Genomic DNA, 20,953 nt, shown 5'->3' on the forward strand with positions numbered 1-20,953 from the left:
TTTTTTTAGCCTCTGTTTGGTTCTTCCTTGCTCGATCGAGTTGTTTTGAAGCCATCCCCAAAGCAACAAAGCCCTCTATCCCTGAAGCAGTGAAGCCCTCTATTGTGGTCGGGGTAACCCCGGCCTCGTGAGGTTCGATCCGGCTCCCTCCTGAGCAAGAGGTATTGTCCGCTCTGGCACCAACGCTTTAACCAGACAGATTTGCCCTCAACAGCCGGACCTCACAACTTTGCCCATCTGAGCCTTCGGCCCAAAAGATGCCTCTTGAGGGGGAGGAGAGACTCTAAGCCTTATAAAGCGAGGTGTCCCTGACTCACTATCCGATATGGGGCTAAAGTCCCTCCCCCACAACAGTAGCCCCCCCCCCCGTCAGGGAACCACCGCCTAAATCGGACGGACTCACCCTCAGTAGTCGGACCTTTATCGAGGACACTGTCTATTGGGAGGACCTGCATGGGCCACCAGTAATGTGGTCGGGGTAATCCTGACCTCATGAGGTTGGATCCGGCTCTCTCCAGAGCAAGAGGTATTGTCCGCTCTGGCACCAATGCTTTAACTGGATGGATTTGCCCTCGGCAACCGAGCCTCACGGCTTTGCCCCTCTGGGCCTTCGGCCCAAAAGGCGCCTCTTGAGGGAGAGGAGTCTCCGAGCCTTATAAAGCGAAGTGTCCCTGACTCACTATCCGATATGGGACTAAAATCCCTCCCCCCGCAACACCCTCCATTCTCGAAGCCCTAAGCTCTGCAGCCCCAATCCCTGAAGCCCATCTCAAGAAAGTGCCTCTCTCCCTCTCTCTCTATCCCCCTCTCCCCTACAGTCCCAATTGTTAGGGCTTCGATTCTCTCCCTCTCCCCCTCAAACCCCATCACCAGCTCTAAAGCTCTCGAAGCTCCACCATGAAAGCTCAAACTTCCTCATCCCCTCTCTCCCTCCCTTTCCCTCTCCCTCCCTCTCCCTGTTTTGGTACGTCTCAAAACAGCATGATACAGACCTATACCATACTATCCCAATCACTAACTGATATGAGCCCCAATACCGAATTGGTAGACCTTGCTTGGAACTCGTTTCCAATCTCTTTCTTTTCTTTCGGCAAATCTCATTCTTAGGATTCCATTTGCTAGGTTTTCATATCATCATGAGCCATACAAATTCAAGTTTAGGATTTTGTGGGCCCTCTACAAGTCAGATTCCACTAGCTTCTTAATGTTTCATCTTCTGTACCCATCCATGACTAACCTTAGACCCAGCATTTAGTTTTAAGAGATTTGAATCATTGCCAGTTTTAATGTTAATCCTATCATTACCTTTCTCCACTGGGGAACTGTCCAAGTACCCTGACAAGCTTCATGAGGATACTTGCAGGAGGTTACAGTTTCATTAGTCATGTGTTCTCGGATAAGGGGAAAGGAAAGCAAAATACTTAACATACTCAGTAATAAAAACTTTAAGAACAGTTTAAGATAGCTGGCAAAATTTTTGTACAGTAGTGACAAGTAAAGCATGCACAGAAGGATGTGCATCTAAATGCAAATGCATCTGTGACTACACAAATACAAGAACATGCACTCCAGAATACTGTGATAATTTCAAAACATGTATATATGGTGCCAATCTTGTGCTTACCTTAGATATATGCACACCAAGGTTCCGATGAACCCCAGAACACTCAATGCATACCAGAACACCGAGGTTTAAGGATGCCCAGTCAGGATCAGAAGCACCACAGTCAGCACAAGTGTCATTTCCACATACTTTTCTTAGCACATCAATTGGTTTCTCGTGCTTCGCATTGGACCTATGTTGTTGTGAGCTTCTGCTAGCACGCTCAAAATGTCCACTCATAAAGTTCTTGTCCATCGATGGTTCTTCATTTAAGTGATCAAAATCAGATGAGCTACCAATTGAACTACTCTCACTGGCAGCACGATGATGGCCACTGCTTGTAGGGCTGGCAAGGAGGCGCTGAAATTAATTCGGGACAACCAATTAAGATGAAGCCATGAAGTGTGTGGTCATGCAGTGACAAAATTCTCTTTACTAACCTGTTCAGGAGACTGGGAGCTCAGCAGAGAAGCAATAACTCCAGTTATTTTTTCAATCCAATCCATCTGGTCCATTGCGCTCTCCGCCTGCATCAACATACATAATCAGCTAGGAAATGAATACTCCACTTTGATGAATTCAAGATAATTCTAATGTTTGGTGATGATAAATATGATAAGTAATGGAATTTCCAAACCCAGTATTAACAGCATGCCGTTCTAAGTTGTAACAAGAAGTGAGTAGCAAGATAATTATAATTTTACTGTTTATGACGGCCTAACATCCTACCTGCAAAGTGTAGTTCTTCGTTGGTGAAATGATCCTGAAGCAGAAACGCAAGTCTGACTGGTCTGCATCAACTTTTATTGTTGAAGTAAGCAGGTTTACAGTATGACGTGCAACAGACTTCTCATCATGTACACCACCATGATAGTGAGAAGAGAACCACCGGCTCAGCAACCCAGAACCATGTTCAGATGAGTTGTGATTTCTCTGACTAGAGTGACCTCCCTAAAGTTACAGGAGCATGTTAACAATAGAAATTAAAAAAAAAAAAAAAGAGTTAAAGCAGAGAAAGTACAGTCGTGTCAAGAAAATGAACAAAAAAATTATTTTCAAGAATCTCATTAAATACAGTAAAGACCTACAGATGGTCTGCTCCACTGCTTGCGATAGTAATACAGCATTCCTCGACTGTCAAGAACAAAAAACCTTCTCTTCCAATCACCTCTCAAGTTCGATGATCGTTTCGAAAGATAACCTTGCCGAATGGTTTGAACCTGCAACATCACATCAATAGTTGTAAAAATGACATTAAATTACATAGTGCAAGTATTTGCGAACGTCTACCCGTGTAAGAGGTATTCCAGTTTTCAGCAAAAAAAATGATATACTTTGAGCAATTAAAATAGGAATTTAATCGAAATATGTCACCTTTCCCTTTGCAGCTGACTGCATCACTGCTTCTATCATTTTATGAGAACTTCTACCAATAGCTTGTATGCCATCTCCATTAGGAGAATCATGTGACCCATTAGAAGACCATCGACTTTCTCGATCAACCTGTCTTTTGAATTCTTGCATTCTCTCAACAAGAGCCGCCTGCTCATAGTTAGACCGTTCTCTTGACTGTTGTGCATAAGCCAGAACCTTTAAACAATATGCACACAAGGATTTTAGTACTCTACATTATAGATTGTATAATATGTGCATGTATTGGTGTTGAATGTTAGCTTGGGTGGCTGAGAAAAGTAAGGCACCAATCAGATGATTTATTGCTTAGATATGAGGACTTTGGACAAAAGTCTAGCCAAGGACATCTCACATCAATAGAAAAAGGGATGTGTAACAAATGCAGCTAAAGAATCATAAAATTCCAACAACAAAAAAATCTGGACAAATTTTAATACATTTAATCACTGTCAGGACAGCTCATACACACACACATATATACATACGTATGTGTATATACACACATACATACATATGTATATACATACATATGCATGCATACGTATGTGTGTGTATGTACGTATGTATGTGCGTACGTACATACGTGCGTGCGTGAGTGACACATACATACGTACCTACCCACCTACCTACACACACACACATAAGTATGCATGCGTATGTATGTATGCATGCGTGTATATACACATACATATGTGTGTGTGTGTGTGGGGGGGGGGGTACTGATTACAACTAAGCAGTACAGTAAGGTTTTTCCCTTGATGTTAGACTGTGCCTGTAATTTAAAGTTTTGAAGGTTTTTTAATAGCTACAACCAATGATTTGATGACAGTAACACCAAAAGAATTATACCTGAAATTTACAGGGACTTTAATGTTCAAGACCCAGTCTGGCCTGGCTGTCCCGGATTGGCCTGGTGAGAGTCTGGGTCTTGGGACAGGCCCACGACCCTGGTACATCTAAACCAAGTCATCCTGGTTGATACCAGTCTGCACTGGCTGGGACAGAAAAAAGAGACAATAAGCCTCTTTTTCTTTCCATCTGGTTATACAAATCTTCAGAAAAAAAAAAAAGCTGTTAACTAATGGGTCATTGTCCGAATCCTACTTTGGGAAATTTTTTTGTTTTCTGAATCTGAATTTGTAGTTATAGCTTTTCTGACCTAATGATATCGGTGGGCCTCAGCCCCCGGGCCAAAAATCCAAGGTTAGGCATTGTAACAGTACATCCTCTGAAAACAACACACAGCAGCAGATGGGAGGTAAAAAAGGGGAGGTGGGGGGGGGAGATCAGATCATGGCAACATAAACCCAATAGCAAACTGCTGTAAATACTGGTACCATATACCTAATCATCAGCTCAAATACCTACCCTGATTTGTAGTAATGACAAACAAACTTTAAAAACATTCTAAACAATCATTAACAGCAACAGATAACAGAAAATAAAGAAAAAAATGGTGTCAAGTGACTTACTGATATGCAACCATCCTGACCCAGTCCCCAGCTCATAGAGGATCAGGGACCAGGATTTAAAACCTTGCAGTCTAAAAATATTCAACAAAATAATTAGAAAAACTTACCCATTCCCTTAGCAGTGACGTGCATGTGGTATTATATTGGTGCTTGTTTCCGGGGTCATCAAATTCTTTGTGAAATTTTGTTCCAGATTTGATTTCTGTTCTAATATTTATTCACTACTGATGCAACCAAAAGCATGAAAGAAATCATTAATACATTCTAGATATTCCTCAAGAACTATGGTAGATGTATCTCCAATCCGGCAAATTCCAGTCCTCTACCTAAGTTGCCCAGACCACCGGCGAATTCCAGTCCAACTCTGGCACTTACAATCTCAAAAATATAAAGCCAGCTGTATATGAAATTTAATGTTACTCAATACAAGTACATGCTCTACCCATTTTTCCCCTTTTCACAGCAACCCTTCATGCTCTTGCACAAGGCTACCAGGTTTTAGCAAACCTCTCTATCTTTTCTCATAATGACAAGATTTATGGATATACAAGGAAAATCAAGAAATATATAAAGATCAGCCTAGTCAATATCAGCAACAAAGTGCCTATTCTTCCTTCCCACATTTTTAACAAGAAAGCCAGTAATAAGTTGCTTTCTCTGACATTCTCATTCATGTGGCATAGCATGTTCAGGGAAAGCAGGTAGAACCATATATTAAGCATGCCATTCTGGCAGTGATTGCAAATAAGCATGAACAACGGATTGGAGTTATGCCATTCCACAAAACAAAACACAGCAGATGCATCACATAACCAAATTTTTTCATATGTAGAAGACTGGAGGTGGGCATTTCAAGTTCGTCCTGCATAATACATAAAGCATAGTTCTCAAACCTTGGTCTCAATCCATAAGGTATAAATTAGTATTAGATAAGTTGGATGAGATAACTAACAGAGGCAATGGTAATTTTGAGAAACAACAAGAAATGTTAATCATGCATAGTCACAACATTCTCTAAATCACTGAAAAAATCTCAAAATATTATCTGCTTTCCTCTTAACTGAATTATCCTCTGAATTATTTTCCAAAAATGATAAAGCCCAAAATTATTCAGTTCTTCTCAAATCATACATGAATTTTACTATTTATTCACAAATTACTCATCACGAATTTAAGAACTTTTTATTTATTACAAATTAATGTTACCATATATTGTTGCTAGCGGTATGTTTTGCTATCATTTGTTACTTTTGCATCTCTATACTTATTTTTAAGTGGATAAATCTATAAATATTCTAGAAAGTCCATATATTCTTTAAATTTATTATTTTTCTAATTCTTTATATCCAAACTCTTTCCAACTTTTGAGGGATTTTCCAGATTGTTTTTGCAAATTTCAAATCACATCTAAGACTGCAAATGGGTTGGGTTGACCCATGACCCGGCCCGATCTAACCCACTCAAATCTAATCTGACCTGCTATGGACCCATGGGGCCGGGTTGGATTCTAAAATTTTTCTGGGTTGGATCTGATTTTACTGAATTCTGTTCCGACACAACCCGCCCCAACTCGACCAGTCCCATTTGATTTCCACATCAATTTTAGATCTTCTACCCTATGACCCGACCCTATCTGACTGGACCCAAACCCAGTATACCATTAGGGCCTGCAAACGGGTGGTTGAGTTGGTCTCTACTCTAACCTGGAGTTCTTGGTTATTGAAGCTAAATGTTTCTGAGAAGATTACAAAAGCTGTATGTAGTTACTGTTACTCAAAAAAGTTTGCAGTTACTCTTATGCTGCCATTTTTGACCCCTCCCATTTGATGTTTGGATGGCTCTACTAGCTGATTTGCTCAGTTTAGTTTGGGTTTTCTGTTTGGTCTTCATTTTCTTTCCGGATGTTTTTGTTACCCACTTCTTCAGCCTGTTCACTCTTGGGGCCCTTTGTCTTGCCAAACAGAAGCAATAAAAGAAACCTTATACAAAATTCATTGAAGAGACTACTTATTAGTGGCCAGCTTTATGAACTATACTTGCATGAAAAGGACCTTATGGACTATCTGAATGAGTATTTGAAAATTTATCAATCACCTCCCGGATATCTTTCAGATTGAATCTGGGCTTAGAATAAGAGATAGATGGATGTATCTCGTCTGTATAAGTTCACATAAGTTTAAGTTAACCTCAAATAGATAATCTTGTGAAAAGGAATTTAGTATAATTTCATAAAAGAAATACACAAAAACACCCATATTTTAAGTGGTATAGATACAAAAATGCCTCTAGTTACAGTGGCTGACATAGAACCCATTATGGATATAGCATTATTTGATCTTTCAATGTTCAAAAACAAACTATATGTCTTTGCCGCTATTTTTCTTGAACAGATTATAAAGGTACAGGCATAAAGCTCCAAAGATATGTATTATATTTGTAAGAAAACAATTAGACAAATAGTATTGTTGTTTTGTTGTTATTACTCATTATACTCCATTACAAAAGCTAATTACAGCAATTACAACTGCCACAATAATCTTCTGGACAACAAAAGCTAATTCAAACAAGGAGTCCTTACATAGAGGGACCCGATCTAGATCCGACTCGAACCCGATCTGGACCCAAATTTTTCAGGTTGGTGCAGGCTTATACATGGACCCGGCCCCAATGACCCACTGGGTCAAAAATTTTGGCTGTGGATCCAACCCGATCTTCTATTGGGTTGGGTCTGGGTCCAACATTAGGATCCGATCAAGGAACCCGGTCAAGTTAAGGTCACTCGTGACCCAGTCCGACCCGACCCAACCCATTTGCACCCCTAATTACATCTAGCCAAATAGTTCCCAAATGCCAAACTTGTGTCTGTTATCATGATCAATCTCTACATGCACTTCAGAAAGTTTTTCGGTAAAAAGATATAAATCATTACAAGCATAAAACCAACATTGCATGATTATAAATATAGCCAAAATCTCTGACTTAGAATGCTAACTAGCAAAGAGTCAAAAGGCATATGCTAAAAATGAACCTGGTGGATATATGGTTCCATCTGATGCAGTAGCTCATATCCCTGCACAAAATGGCCATAAAAGGTTCTAAATCACTGCAGCACAGCAGAGCAACAAAAACCTGATAAGTGCAACCCAAAAGTTACTTGTTTGAAATAACGAAGATGAGCATCCATTGTTCCACTAACAGCCTCTAAAAATTCAAATCTCTTCTTTGCTTCAATGTTTGAAAGAGCAGTAACCTGGATATTCATGAGAAATCCCTCTTAACATAAACAATATCAAACACTATAAATACCTGTGGAGAAATGCAGACACCTTGAGTGGATGAGAATTAGTTAGATAAGGAGATGTTAGTACCAGATTAAAACGGGCTTGCTCAAATGACGATCTTGCACTATGGAGCTCCTGGATTATGTCCATAATTAAGAAAAAGAATCCTCAATTTAAAAAAGGACATTTACAAGGAAAAAGATGCAGAACTCGGGATAAATTACTCTATCATTATATGAAAAATCACTTTGCACAGAAAAGTTTATGGTAATTACATCCTCTAATACAGTTGCTATGTCAGCTTTTGTGCCCTTCTTCAGTGATAGATACTTCTCACGAGCCTGTCACACAAATTAGACACCAAAAACAATCATGTCAGAATCATAATAAAATATAAATAATATATTCCTCAATCAATAAAACCATCAAAATCTATTGGTAGCAAGAAATTCCATACCGGCCCGAACCGACTGGTACACCCCATACCAAGCTGGACCGACGGGGAACCAGGACGGTTCAGCCGGCGAAATTGATATACTGGAGGGAGAGGAAAAGAGAGGGAGGGAGAGGGAGGGAGAGAGAGGGAGGAGGAGAGGGAGAAAAAGCCCTAGCCACCGGAGGCCAGCGGTCCGATTATCGCCCGATAGTGCTTTTACAAGAGCGAGAAAGAAAGAGAGCTCAGAAGGGGGGAGTGACGTATCAGAGGATGCGCAACCAACGAAGGGGACGCCGGTGTTTGTCAAGTGGCCGCCGTGACCACCGAACGATGGAAACTGTGCGGGCGAAGCCACGGGCGCGGAACAGGGGCAACAGCCTTTGTTCATCGCCCTTTTTAAAAATGAAGATGAATAGTGAAGCCAACAATCACTTTGCCCGCTTCATTTTTGAATTTTTTTTAATAAAATACCAAAATAATGAACCTGACAAATGGTTTGCCGACTTCACTTATGGCAAACCGATTGCCGGCTTCAAGTATTTCAGGCTTTTTTTATAAAAAAAAAAAGTCTGCGGCACCGCACGTGCGGAATGCACCGTCCGATGGCCACGGCGACCAACTGGAGTCTATCCGACGACATCTCCGATGAGTTCCCCTCCCTCCTTTTTTTTCTCCCCCCTCTCTGTTTCTCTCTTTCTCTTTTCCTCCTCCCCATTCGCTTCCTTTGCGTGTCAGTTCATGCTGGTCCGGTCCGATACGGAATCGTACCAACCCGTACCGCTGGTCGGCCGACATGGGTTTCGATACCAAATCTACGAACCTTGATTGGTAGTCAATAGGCGAAAAGGTTATCTTGAACTTCGTTGAAAAATCAATTATAGTAATTATGAAGATAACTCAGAATGGCTGAGCAATCTCAAATAGATCCACCAGAAATACAATCAATATTTCTATTCATTTCAGCATAAGAGTACTAACATGGAGAGTTGCTACAATCATCCACCAATGTAGGCTATTTCGATCTGATATTTTGCTTGAAAGAGATCTAGTTTTTTTTTTGCATTTTGTATTTCGCAAGAATTGCATAACTTGAACTAACTAGAAGAAAATTCCGCTTCTCTGAACAATCAGGAATCCTAGATATCTGTAATCTTGATAAAGCGCCATGAACTACATATCTTTTTTTAAAAAGATCTAGCTAGATTTGTCCTTCTTGTCTTCTTCTCCTGAAGGCATAGTTTGCTGTATTGCCCCATACCAAACAATACAAGCATACTGTATTCTATCAGTACCATACTAATATGCCGAACCGCCTCATACCAACACAAGCATACCATACCATACCACGTACCGACACTATAGTAGAATTTCATCGATACAGAATCCAGTACCGAGACGGCAAACTTTGCTTGAAGGGATTAAAACAGTCTCTTAATTTTTAAGAAGTCCTTAAAAAAACATCTAGTTAACATTTTAAGTTATTAAAAAAATGTCTAATTAACATTTTAATTCCTGAACATTTCTAACTTAAGGCGGGTAAGCCTTATCATATATTTAATGGCTGTTAACCTGGTTATTAAAATAGTCAAATTATTGAAAGAGAAAAAAAAAGGATGTTATGGTAGCCCTAAGTTATGTCTTTTGCAAGTCAGCCACATGCATTTCTTGGTCAGACTAATATAGAGAATAAAGGGCATCCAATATACAAGGCTCCTTCCACTCCAAGATCCAGGGAGGGTTAGATATATGCAGTCTTATGCTTGCATGCGGAGAGATTGTTTCCGTATTTCAAATGCATGACAACCAGATAATAATGAAGCAACCTTACCATTGTGCCAAGGCCCGCCCCTATTAATAAAAAGAATACCATCCAATTATTGAAACAAAAGTACACATGTAAGCTGGTTGCTGAAGATAATTTATTAAGACAAAATATTTCTATACTTCTATTTACTAGCCCCACTTAAAGTATAATAATAACATAAATCATCATCCATCAGCCAATTTTTTCGGGGTCAAATCTCAAGTTCATTTAGCAACAAAGCAACAATGACTAAACACAAGGGACAAGGAAATCAGTAGGCTAAAGAACACATCACCACGTAGCAGATGTAAGTATGTAACTAAACCATCAGCCATCTCTGCATAGATGTACAGACCATGGTTACCTAAATTGCTAGTTATATAGTCATTTTGCAAATTGGTATGTTTCGAACCAGTTCACAATAAGATTCGATATAACTCGGGAGATAGAAGATCATGATAAAGCTATACTTTTTCAGTTCCTCCAATGGATAAGTTATGGGAAGGCTGCTGAGAATGGAATTCTACAACAGGAAAGGAGGCTGCTGACAACAGGATTCCACAATGGTAGGAGATTTTGTCCCACAGGATGATGCGGAATTAAGGGGTCAAACCAGGGAACCTGACAAAGTTGAAGTTAGTGTTTCCTAAAATCTCCCAGAAGAGAAGTTACACATTACTTGTCTTTTAAAAAAAAAAAAAAAATTGATCAAAGGGTTCTAATTTTTCTCACTCAAATTTTAATAATTTTAGCTCCAACAACCAATTGTTTTAATAAAAAATAATGTATATTTTTGATATTTATAAAATATACTTTCTAATCCTACATCTATCATATTCAGTTCATATGTTGGCAGTGAATTTTGAATTGCAAAACCCAACACATACCATGTGAACCAACATACCAGGTAGGATAGGTACAAACCACGATAGACCAATTTACTTTCTTTTCACCCTTTCACAATAAATTTACATAGCCATCTAACACAAGCAAAAGAATAGAGAAATAATTAAGATATAAAATAACAATGCTACAAACTGACCTGGTCATAGAGAAGGCTTGTCTTGTCAAAACGCTTACGAGCATCCTGCCACATGATGAGAAGTATACAATGTAGAGTTAAAGTTGCTCAAAGTAATAGCAATGCCAAAGCTACAATAGATAATAAACATACCTTGACATCATGCAGATCCATATCTACAAATTGCAGCAATCTGTCATTTAACATGTGCTCAACCTGTACCAGAAGATATCAAAAAATTCAGCACTAGAAGAAGCAAAGAAGACCATAATACAAAATATAGTTAGATTATATGATTTAAAGAAGAAGAAGATGAAGAAGAAGAAGCAGGACTCTACATGCTGAATGTCATACTAGCTTGAGTTGGCACTGGATGACAAATTGGCTGACCAAAAGATGAAATGAAGCAGAGAAGGAAGCAGCTTGTCTGTATGTATTAGCGCATCATGTTGAACTAGTAATGTAATTGGGAAATATACGAAATCTATCTATAAATAGCCTTCTCGATCTTTTTTCACCATTCGGCTATAATATCATATCCCACATGAAACCAAACTACATCAGATCCTTCCTCATTACTTAAAGGTAAACTAACTAACAAGTTGAACTGTGATACTGTAAAGACAGTAGGAGGCAATATATATTGCCATAGCACTTTTAAATCTCAACTTGGCAAATATTGTTATCTAGTTAGTGCAATATCTGACTGCTTTCCAGTAAATTGATACAGATTCAGGTAGAACTCATTTTCCACTTGTGCTTTTCAAGAACTTGCCTTACCTGAAGTAATCTATTATTCTTAATATCATACAGTCTCTAATATAACAAAATTACTTTTTTTTTTTTTTTAAAGTGAACAGAATTCATACTTCTAAAATAGTTAAAGGGTAACTCTAATAATACCAATCAGTGATACATTCATCACGGAGCGAAATAAAAACATGAAAAAAAAAAATCTTTTGGGCATATTTGTATGAAGATTGATCAAGTCTCTGATATATAGACAGTTACTAGGGCAAGAAGAAAGTAATAAAGGTGAACTTTATTTCCACACAAACACATACATCTTGAATCATATAACTTAGGCACTTTACCTGAGAACGTAGAACTTCTTTGTATGTTCCTATTTCCCTCAACGCAATTGTAAATTTGGTCATAACAGGTCCTGCATAAGAAACAGAAACCCAGTAAGCAAGTAAATCAAGTAACAGGATATCCTATACTTCCTAAACATCAGAGTGAGGGCAAAAAAAAAACAACTTGATGACAAGAAAACCTTACAAATTGAACAAACATTTGGCGGATGCATGGAATGAGAAATTAAAAAATAAGACCTATACTGCAACAAGTAATGGTTATATGATGGTATAGCAAGTGATGTTATCAAAAAAATGCAGAATGTGACAAAGTAACTCACTTTCATTTCCATGCACTATAAATAATTACACAATGTGACAAAGTAACTCACTTTCATTTCCATGCACTATAAATAATTAAACTAACACCTACAAAGATCTAGAAACAATTGGCAGGTAAAAAGTCATAAGAAAAGACAAAAAAGAGGGAAGGAACACACACACACACACAAACTACACATAGATTTCTACCATATGAGCAGTTAAATACTCTAACCCATGTTTTGCTCAAGCAAGCTTTTATCACACAAAGTGACATAATCATTGCTTTTCTTGATAGAAATGGACTAAAATAATAAGGTATTACCAAACATTGCACAGGAAAACCAAACAGAAAAGCAGCATCGCGGAATAACCAAAAAATATAACAAAGTATTACATGAAAAATATCAACACAGGACTAACCTCCAAAAGCGACACTAATGGGGTCATTGTGCCCTCCTCCAAATGTTTCGAGAGAGCTTGCAAAAGCTATATCCCCATCATATGCCTCACCAAGTCCTTCTCTGAAAGTCCAGCAAAAAGATTGTGAGTGTCACTATACACACATGCGCGCACAAACACACATGCATACAAACGCAAACGTGAGAGAGAGAGAGAGAGAGGGAGGGAGGGAGGGAGTAGACATTGCCTGCTCATCATGTATACTTTAAAAAATTGCTAGTAAAAATGAACAGATAAAAAATCAAATCATTACATTGTATCACAAAAGAGATAAGTAGCCGATCACAAATGTTCATGCCAATACCTCACTCCAACTGCAAAAGCTTTTTCATTGGACAAACAATTCAAAATAAACAATATGATAAAAAGTGGGGGAAGGGCAAATCGTGAAGCTTATTTCAAGTTCCGACTTAAAACAAAAAAGGGGTGGCCCAGGCACCAGGTTCCTGCCAATGTAGGGTTTAGGGAGGATCAAATGTATACAGCCTTAGCCCCATGTGCGGCAAGGTTGTTTCCGTGCTTCAAAGCTGTGACACTGACACCCTAGTTACAACCAAGCAATCATACTGTCGCACCATGGCTCACGCTCAAGCTCCAAATTAAAAATAAGCTAATCAATTTTATGAAAATAACTACAATGTTTACAGGCAGCAAAAAGGTTTTGTGCAAAAAGAGTTTTGAAACAATCATAGGCCTGACACTACAAACTTCCATTCAAATAACACAGTGGTAAATGGACAACATTTGAATCAACCATGGCACCTAGAGATTCTAGACAAATTTTATCAAACAATACAGACAACTGAAATGAGCAAGCATGTAGTTTGTTAATGGTCTGCACGTTATATAGCAAGAGATCAAAATTCATTGTCATCAGAAAGTGCTAAAAAACCAAACTTGTTCCTTGTGGTATGGAATCAAAGCCTGTCCTGGGTAATTTCTTCTTATCCCAGTATATTTTAGCATGATCCTGGTCAAATTTTTGGAACCTATTCTTATTCTGAGATCGGGAAGGGCGGAACATGGTGCAGCATGCACCTTGGCAGAGATGTAGAATGAGAGGAATAGGACATGAAAATCCAGACTCATGACTGAGGCAATGTGGCACAATATCTTTTAACTGCAGCATTTGGAATGAGGTGCAAAAACCCTATTCATAGGGTGACCCTTTATTTCTTCTGAGATATTTATTTTGGATCCCCTAGGGTAGAAATTGTAATTATCATCTTGTTCATGGCAGAACTAGCAAAGTTTGCAGTATCCCACTCCAGGATAGATTTTGAAAGCTACAATATTAATGCCTTTCAAAATAATAGAGATGCATGGGCATGAATTCCTTTCCTAAGGAAATTAAAAGATAAGGCTGATTAAAATTCTGAGATCTCATCAGATTGGTGAAATTATTAATTATGACAATGAACTTTGTTACATTAGAAGCATGTTTTCCATCTCGGAAGCTGGCTGATGGATATGGAAGAACCAAATGGTACACGAAGATTGTTTTTAGGATCATGAAGTGCTTTAGAGTTCTAGCTGGTGTGGGCTTCTGAATATGTTTATGCATGTAGGGAGATCCATATGTGTGAATTTGATTAGATATTGGGATGCAGACTAGGATATAGCTGCTTAAAAATATAATATAAGGATTTGACATAGAAATTTGTATTCTCACCCCTATGTCTCCATGTTTGAGTATGGATCCTATTTGACCACTCAATTAAATATGTATTAACTAAAAATATGGATAAGTATCTACAAAAGGATAGGGCACAGCCACTTTCCTTTGCACTTTTTATAACTAAGCTGTTTTACAACAAGTGGCAGTCTGGCTAGGAGCAGTTTGCAGGGACATATATGAGACTATCAGGGTTGACAAACAACCATGATGTTACCATCAATGACATTGGTAATGTCAGAGATCATGTGAGCAGGAACCAATGTCTAGAGAAACATCCTGAACCATCTGTATTGGCATGTACCATACTAAACCGGTGTGGAATCAGGATGGTTCCTAGGCTATTTGGTATATGAGCCAAACCAGTCCAAACCAAGCAAAACTGCCCCGTACTGCATCATTTTGGGCAGCACCATTGCTAAGAGTGAGAAAAAAGGGTGCAAGCTTATTTCAATATATGGTGCATATTGTACCATACGAACCATATCGTACTAAACCAGTAAGGTATCAATACAATACCCGAATCAAGTTTTTTAGACCTTCACGAGAATGATCATGGAGCTGATGAGAACACTGTTGTTAGTGATAACCAAACAATTGATGATTAGCAGTTACATAAATAGTGTACATCAGTTACAATATCATGGAAGATAATAGTAATCACTATAGGACAGTCACATTGGAAGCACCAATACTTTCAAAAAACTCAATGACGTATTGCAAGTGGCTACAATTTCCCTAAGATAGGATATGATTGTGTAGCTAATCTCAATATTCTATCAATTTTAAAGAATGAGGAGGAACGTCACCATGAATTCTATAGTTATCAGTGACTTGAATATACAAAAATAGATGACATATGTTAAGCATTCTTGATGACGACACCCTTCCAAAAATGATTTGTGCTAGTGCTTGAACAGAATCAAACAACAATAAAGGACTATCAATCAGTACTTGTTTCTGTCATTTTCTCTAGGGGGTCAAAGAGACCTGCGGGCAACTTCATTCATCATGAAGGCTCATAAAAGCATATCCTCCCTTGGGAGGATAATTAGAGTCATAGGCATCGCATGCTCAGTCCCCCACATCTTCTTGTTTTGATTACATCAAGCATTTTCTGCAAGCCATTCAGAAGCCCTATTGTCATTCCTTGCTACATGTCTCACTAGTGCATTTTCCACTCCATTCCTTAACATATTCATGTTGTACAATTCATTGGACGCATATGATGCTTGAGGAGGTGCATTGTTCACAAGCTGACACGGGACATGATTGTCAATATATTGCTTCTATGACTCCCTTACAATGCTATAGTTAGCTTTTTTTCATAATTATCTTTGCATTTGAATGTGCATAGTTCTAATCTCACAAGTTTGGTTTAAATCCATGGATCTCATAATACCCAATCATTTATCAATTTTAAATACAATAAAAGAAACAAGATAAACATTATGATTCAATCATGGGCACCTCACTGACTTGCAATGACAATACACACTCAATGGGATTGCTCAATTTATCAACCCATGAAACAAAATACATCCAACGGACTGTGATAGCACACAATTTGGCGTGTCAAGAATGATTCACTTTATGGTTATTTTAAAAATATCTGGACAATTATGGATTAATTATAACTGTCCCATGTAATTGTGATGAGATGAATTTCAAGTTGTAGGCTACTCCAATGGGTAGCCCTAAGCCCACATGCTTTTACATTTGTAATAGGTGAAACTTGATGCAGTTTTTCACTGTATGCAATTTAGAAATATAATAATTCTGATGAGATGAGAAAAAGGATGTTAAAAATGGAATATTGACAGAAAACCAAGTGCATGAGCATTTTCATAAAAACAGGAAATACATGTACAGTGGTATGTGGAACACAGTCTTGGTTAAAATAGAATTGAAAATAAAGCTGCTTAGAAAGTTGATGGCCAGGATAAATTGCATGAGCATTTTCATTATCTTGTATCTAAAAAGCATCTAAACAACTACTTCGGGGTTATTAAATGCCTTTGAAATTTATGACCTTGTTCTGTGACTTGCAATGTTGTATAATTCCTATAAGCCATAAAGATGATCAAATAGCATTAAAGATGAGAATGTTCTATAGCAAAGACAAGAATGTTAAGGTGAATGTTAACTCAAACCAACTAGATAAGATCAAAAACAAGCAAGTTAAAAGAAGTGCAACAGTATATGGCACATGGAGTACTTACCGAGAATATAGGCATGAAAAGCAAAGATCCAAGAAGGCCACTATTAAGAAAGCATGTTGAACATGTGTTCCAGAAATGAGATTGAGAAAAATCATAAATATTTAAAAAAAAAAAGCTAGCGACGACAGCAAATGTAGCTCGCAACAAAAATAAGAGGTAAAAGAACTTCATACATTGGCCCTAAATCATTGATTTATATCTTGTTGTTCATGGTTATTGCTGAGAATATGTTAAATTAGATAGTATATTATGTTAACATATAAATCATTATGAATATTCCTTGTACAATCCTATTTAGGATATATATCAAATCTGTATAATCCGAAACAGAAAATATATCAAATCCTGTTTAGGAAATATATCATTAGGAGATCAATAGATTCATTGTACCTATACCTTTATTGCTCTATATATAGAGCCTCTTGTAACATAAAAGATATACAAACCATTCTTTCATAAAATCCCTCTTCTTCTTCTCTATTTTCATGGTATCAAAGTCTGTTAAGATCTGATTTTACTTCTTTTTTGTTATGTCTTCTACCCGTCGTTCTTTTGGGTTCTAAGAAACAGAACCAGCATCCATGTGCCAGCGCGTGAGCAACTTTCCAGCGACCTTTCTCGCCGGAATCTATACCGGTGGACTCGCCTCAGATCAGCGATTCTCCTTAGCCATAACCCATCCCTGGGTCTTCTCTTTTTCTCACACAACTAAAGAGACAGCAGCTTTGGGCCTTCTGGTTTTGGGTTTCTCAGTGAGGAATCAGTGTTATTCTTCTCACAGAATCTTACAGACTTCAATTTTACTCCTGTGCTTCTCTTCACAAGTCAACAAGTCGTTTCTGTGATTAACAAACATGTCTGAAAAAGGAGATTCTTCAAATACATGTGACTTTAAACCACTCTTCTCTTCAATTTCTAGTTCTCCAACCATTACTACTGTCAAACTGCAAGGTAGTAATAATTATATATCATGGTCAACATCAATAGAGTTATGGTTTATGGGGCAAGGTTTTGATGATCATTTAGTTAAGAATGCTAGTGATATTGCTGCCACTGACAGAACAAGCTGGGTTAAAATTGATGAACGGTTATGTCGTCTATTATGGCATTCCCTTGATCCTAAATTGCTCACCTTATTCCAGTCCTGTAAAACCTGTTGTAAGGTGTGGACCAAGGCCAAGACTTTATATTTAATGATGTGCGATGCATATATAAAGTCATCTCAGATATTGTCCATCTGCAGCAAAACCACCAAGATATGGCAAGTTATTTAGGGCAAGTAGAAACACTAAAGGATGAGTTCAATTCTCTCATGCCATTCTCTGACAGCATCACTGCACAGAAACAGCAATGAGATAAGTTCTTTATGGTCTTGGCTTTTATAGGGCTTCGATCTGATCTTTGTTCTGTAAGAGATCAAATCTTGACAAGTCCTGTTATTCTTTCTTTGGAAGATGTCTCTGCACAGCTGTTGCGTATTTCTTTAAATGCAAATAATACTAATGAGATTGAGACATCTGTGTTAGCTGTACAGACTGAAAATCAGCAGGGACAGGGTGGCTTTCAAAAAGAGAAAGGAAAAGGCTCTAAGTCACATTGCACCTATTGTGACAAAGGTGGTCACACTCGAGACACCTGTTGGGCACTGCATGATCGACCACCACACAATAATCAATCTACCAACACCAGCCGATCTGCAGCTCATATGGCTTAGACCTATGGAGGACTCCTTCCATTAGCTGATGCAAAAGATCAACAGTCCAATTCCATTACCTTAGCTGGAGCTGACTACAATGATTACCTGCAGTATCAAGCAGCAAAATAGCAGTCATCCTCATCTAGCATCTCCCACTCTGGTAATTTCTTTGCTTGTCTGACCAGGTCTTCACCCATTGGCCCAGGGATACTAGATTCCGATGCATCTGACCATATCTCTGGCAATAAAAAAAAAATTTTCTCTAACCTCACCTCTCCTCCAACTTTCTCTAAAGTTACACTTGCTAATGGCTCACAGACTGTGGTTAAAGGAATAGGAGAAGTTCAACCTCTTCCTTTTGTTTCTTTAAACTCAGTCTTATTGGCTCCTGAATGCCCATACAATTTGATTTCCATTAGCAAATTAACCAAAAATCTTGATTGTTCTGTCACTTTTATGGCTTACTCTGTTATTGCGCAGGATCGGGGTACGGGAAAGACAATTGGAACAGGATATGAGTCACAAGGACTGTATCACCTCTCTAATCCAAGTCCACCAGTTGCTTTCACTTCCACTGCTTCCGCCGATCTTCTTCATAGCCGTCTGGATCATCCGAGTCTCACCAAACTTCAGAAATTAGTACCTAATCTTTCTACATTGTCTTCTTTAAAGTGTGAGTCATGTCAACTTGGGAAAGAAACTCGAGCTTCCTTTCCCAAGCGACTCAATAATAGGGCTACATCTATGTTTGATATTGTTCACTCAGACATATGGGGTCCAAATCGTGTCAGTTCAACTTTGAGATTTCATTATTTTGTTACTTTTATTGATGATTATTCTCGTTGCACTTGGGTATTTTTAATGAAGAATCGTTCTGAATTATTCTCTATATTTCAAAATTTCTGTGCTGAGATTCATAATCAATTTGGTATTTCAATTAAGGTATTACGCAATGATAATGTAAGAGAATATTTATCTTTTTCCTTTACCAATTTCATATCTTCTTAGAGAATCACTCATCGACCTCCTGTGCATATACTCAGCAAAATGGAGTCGCCGAACGTAAAAATCGGCATCTCATTGAAACTGCCCATACCTTACTTATACACCATCATGTTCCTCTTCGATTTTGGGGGGATGCTGTTCTCACCGCTTGTTATTTAATTAACTGAATGCCTTCTTCTGTGTTGCAGCATCAAAATCCTCACTCAATTCAATTTTCAGAACAAAATCCCCATCATCTTTCATTTCGTGTGTTTGACTGTATTTGTTTTGTTCATGATCACACTCCTGAAAAAGACAAACTCCAGCCCAAATCAGTCAAGTGTGTCTTTGTAAGATACTCCCGTCTTCAAAAAAGTTACAAATGCTATGATCCAACAACAAACAAATATTTTATCTCAACAGATGTAACCTTCTTTGAAACATCTCCATATTTTTCACCAAACACTACAAACACAAATCTCATTCCTGAAGCTCAACCAGTTCCTGTTCTTCCTCCATCACAAGTCAATCCTCCTCTCCGAGTCTACTCACGTCGTTCTCATCCTCTTGCTAATGCCAATGAAACTTCTCTCCATGATACAGGTACAATGGCAGCTCCTGATGACTCTTCTCCTGTTCCTCCATCACCTACTCCAATCATGCCTTCAGCAGAAGTAGCAACTCCACCCATTACCCTTCGAAAAGGTATTCGTTCATCTTGCAACCCACATCCCATTTATAATTTTCTGAGTTACCATCGTTTATCTCCATCCTATTATGCCTTTGTTTCTATCTTGTTTAATATTCTCGTACCAAAGACTATTAGAGAAGCATTGGCACATCCAAAGTGGCGAGATGCAATGATAGAGGAAATGACCGCTCTTCATGATAATGGTACTTGAGAGGTGGTTCCACTGCTACAGGGCAAATCTGCTGTTGGGTGTCGCTGGGTTTGTACCATGAAGGTAGGACCTAATGGTGAAATTGATCGGTGAAAGCTCGCCTTGTTGCCAAAGGATACACTCAGATTTATGGACTTGATTATGGTGATACATTTTCTCTAGTAGCTAAAATTGCATTAGTCCGTCTTCTTATCTCCTTGCAAGCAATGCATCACTGGACGCTTCATCAGCTGGATATTAAGAATGCCTTTTTACATGCAGAGCTAGCCGAAGAGGTGTATATGGAGCAACCACCAGGATTTGTTGCTTAGGGGGAGTTTGGCTTGGTATGCCGTCTACGACGGTCACTATATGGTCTAAAGCAGTCTCCAAGAACATGGTTTGGACAGTTCAGTGTTGTGGTCCAATAGTTTGGAATGTCTCGAAGTGAAGCTGATCATTCGGTGTTCTTTCGTCATGATGGTCATGGTAAATGCATTTATCTGGTGGTCCATATTGATGACATTGTCATAACATGCAATGACCATGATGGGATTTCTCAACTCAAGCAGCATTTGTTTAACCACTTTCAGACCAAAGATTTGG

General features: G+C 38.4%; 1 protein-coding gene across 3 annotated transcripts in view; it reads right to left on the reverse strand.

Annotated features, from left to right (window-relative positions):
* Positions 1 to 20,953, reverse strand: part of LOC105049025 (ADP-ribosylation factor GTPase-activating protein AGD3) — a 62,464-nt gene that overhangs the window by 9,629 nt on the left and 31,882 nt on the right. For all 3 annotated transcript variants that reach the window (XM_073260914.1, XM_010928563.4, XM_010928562.4), the window contains 13 exons: positions 12,851 to 12,951; positions 12,125 to 12,195; positions 11,184 to 11,246; positions 11,052 to 11,096; positions 8,045 to 8,110; positions 7,857 to 7,904; positions 7,643 to 7,738; positions 7,517 to 7,558; positions 2,978 to 3,193; positions 2,692 to 2,823; positions 2,333 to 2,554; positions 2,044 to 2,130; positions 1,625 to 1,963 (listed from right to left, as the gene is read on the reverse strand). In XM_073260914.1, coding sequence (XP_073117015.1) covers positions 1,625 to 1,963; positions 2,044 to 2,130; positions 2,333 to 2,554; positions 2,692 to 2,823; positions 2,978 to 3,193; positions 7,517 to 7,558; positions 7,643 to 7,738; positions 7,857 to 7,904; positions 8,045 to 8,110; positions 11,052 to 11,096; positions 11,184 to 11,246; positions 12,125 to 12,195; positions 12,851 to 12,951 — 1,528 coding nt within the window. The remainder of the gene's footprint in view (positions 1 to 1,624; positions 1,964 to 2,043; positions 2,131 to 2,332; positions 2,555 to 2,691; positions 2,824 to 2,977; positions 3,194 to 7,516; positions 7,559 to 7,642; positions 7,739 to 7,856; positions 7,905 to 8,044; positions 8,111 to 11,051; positions 11,097 to 11,183; positions 11,247 to 12,124; positions 12,196 to 12,850; positions 12,952 to 20,953) is intronic.

This window comes from Elaeis guineensis, chromosome 7 (genome assembly GCF_000442705.2).
Source record: "Elaeis guineensis isolate ETL-2024a chromosome 7, EG11, whole genome shotgun sequence".
NCBI classification, from domain to species: Eukaryota; Viridiplantae; Streptophyta; class Magnoliopsida; order Arecales; family Arecaceae; genus Elaeis; species Elaeis guineensis.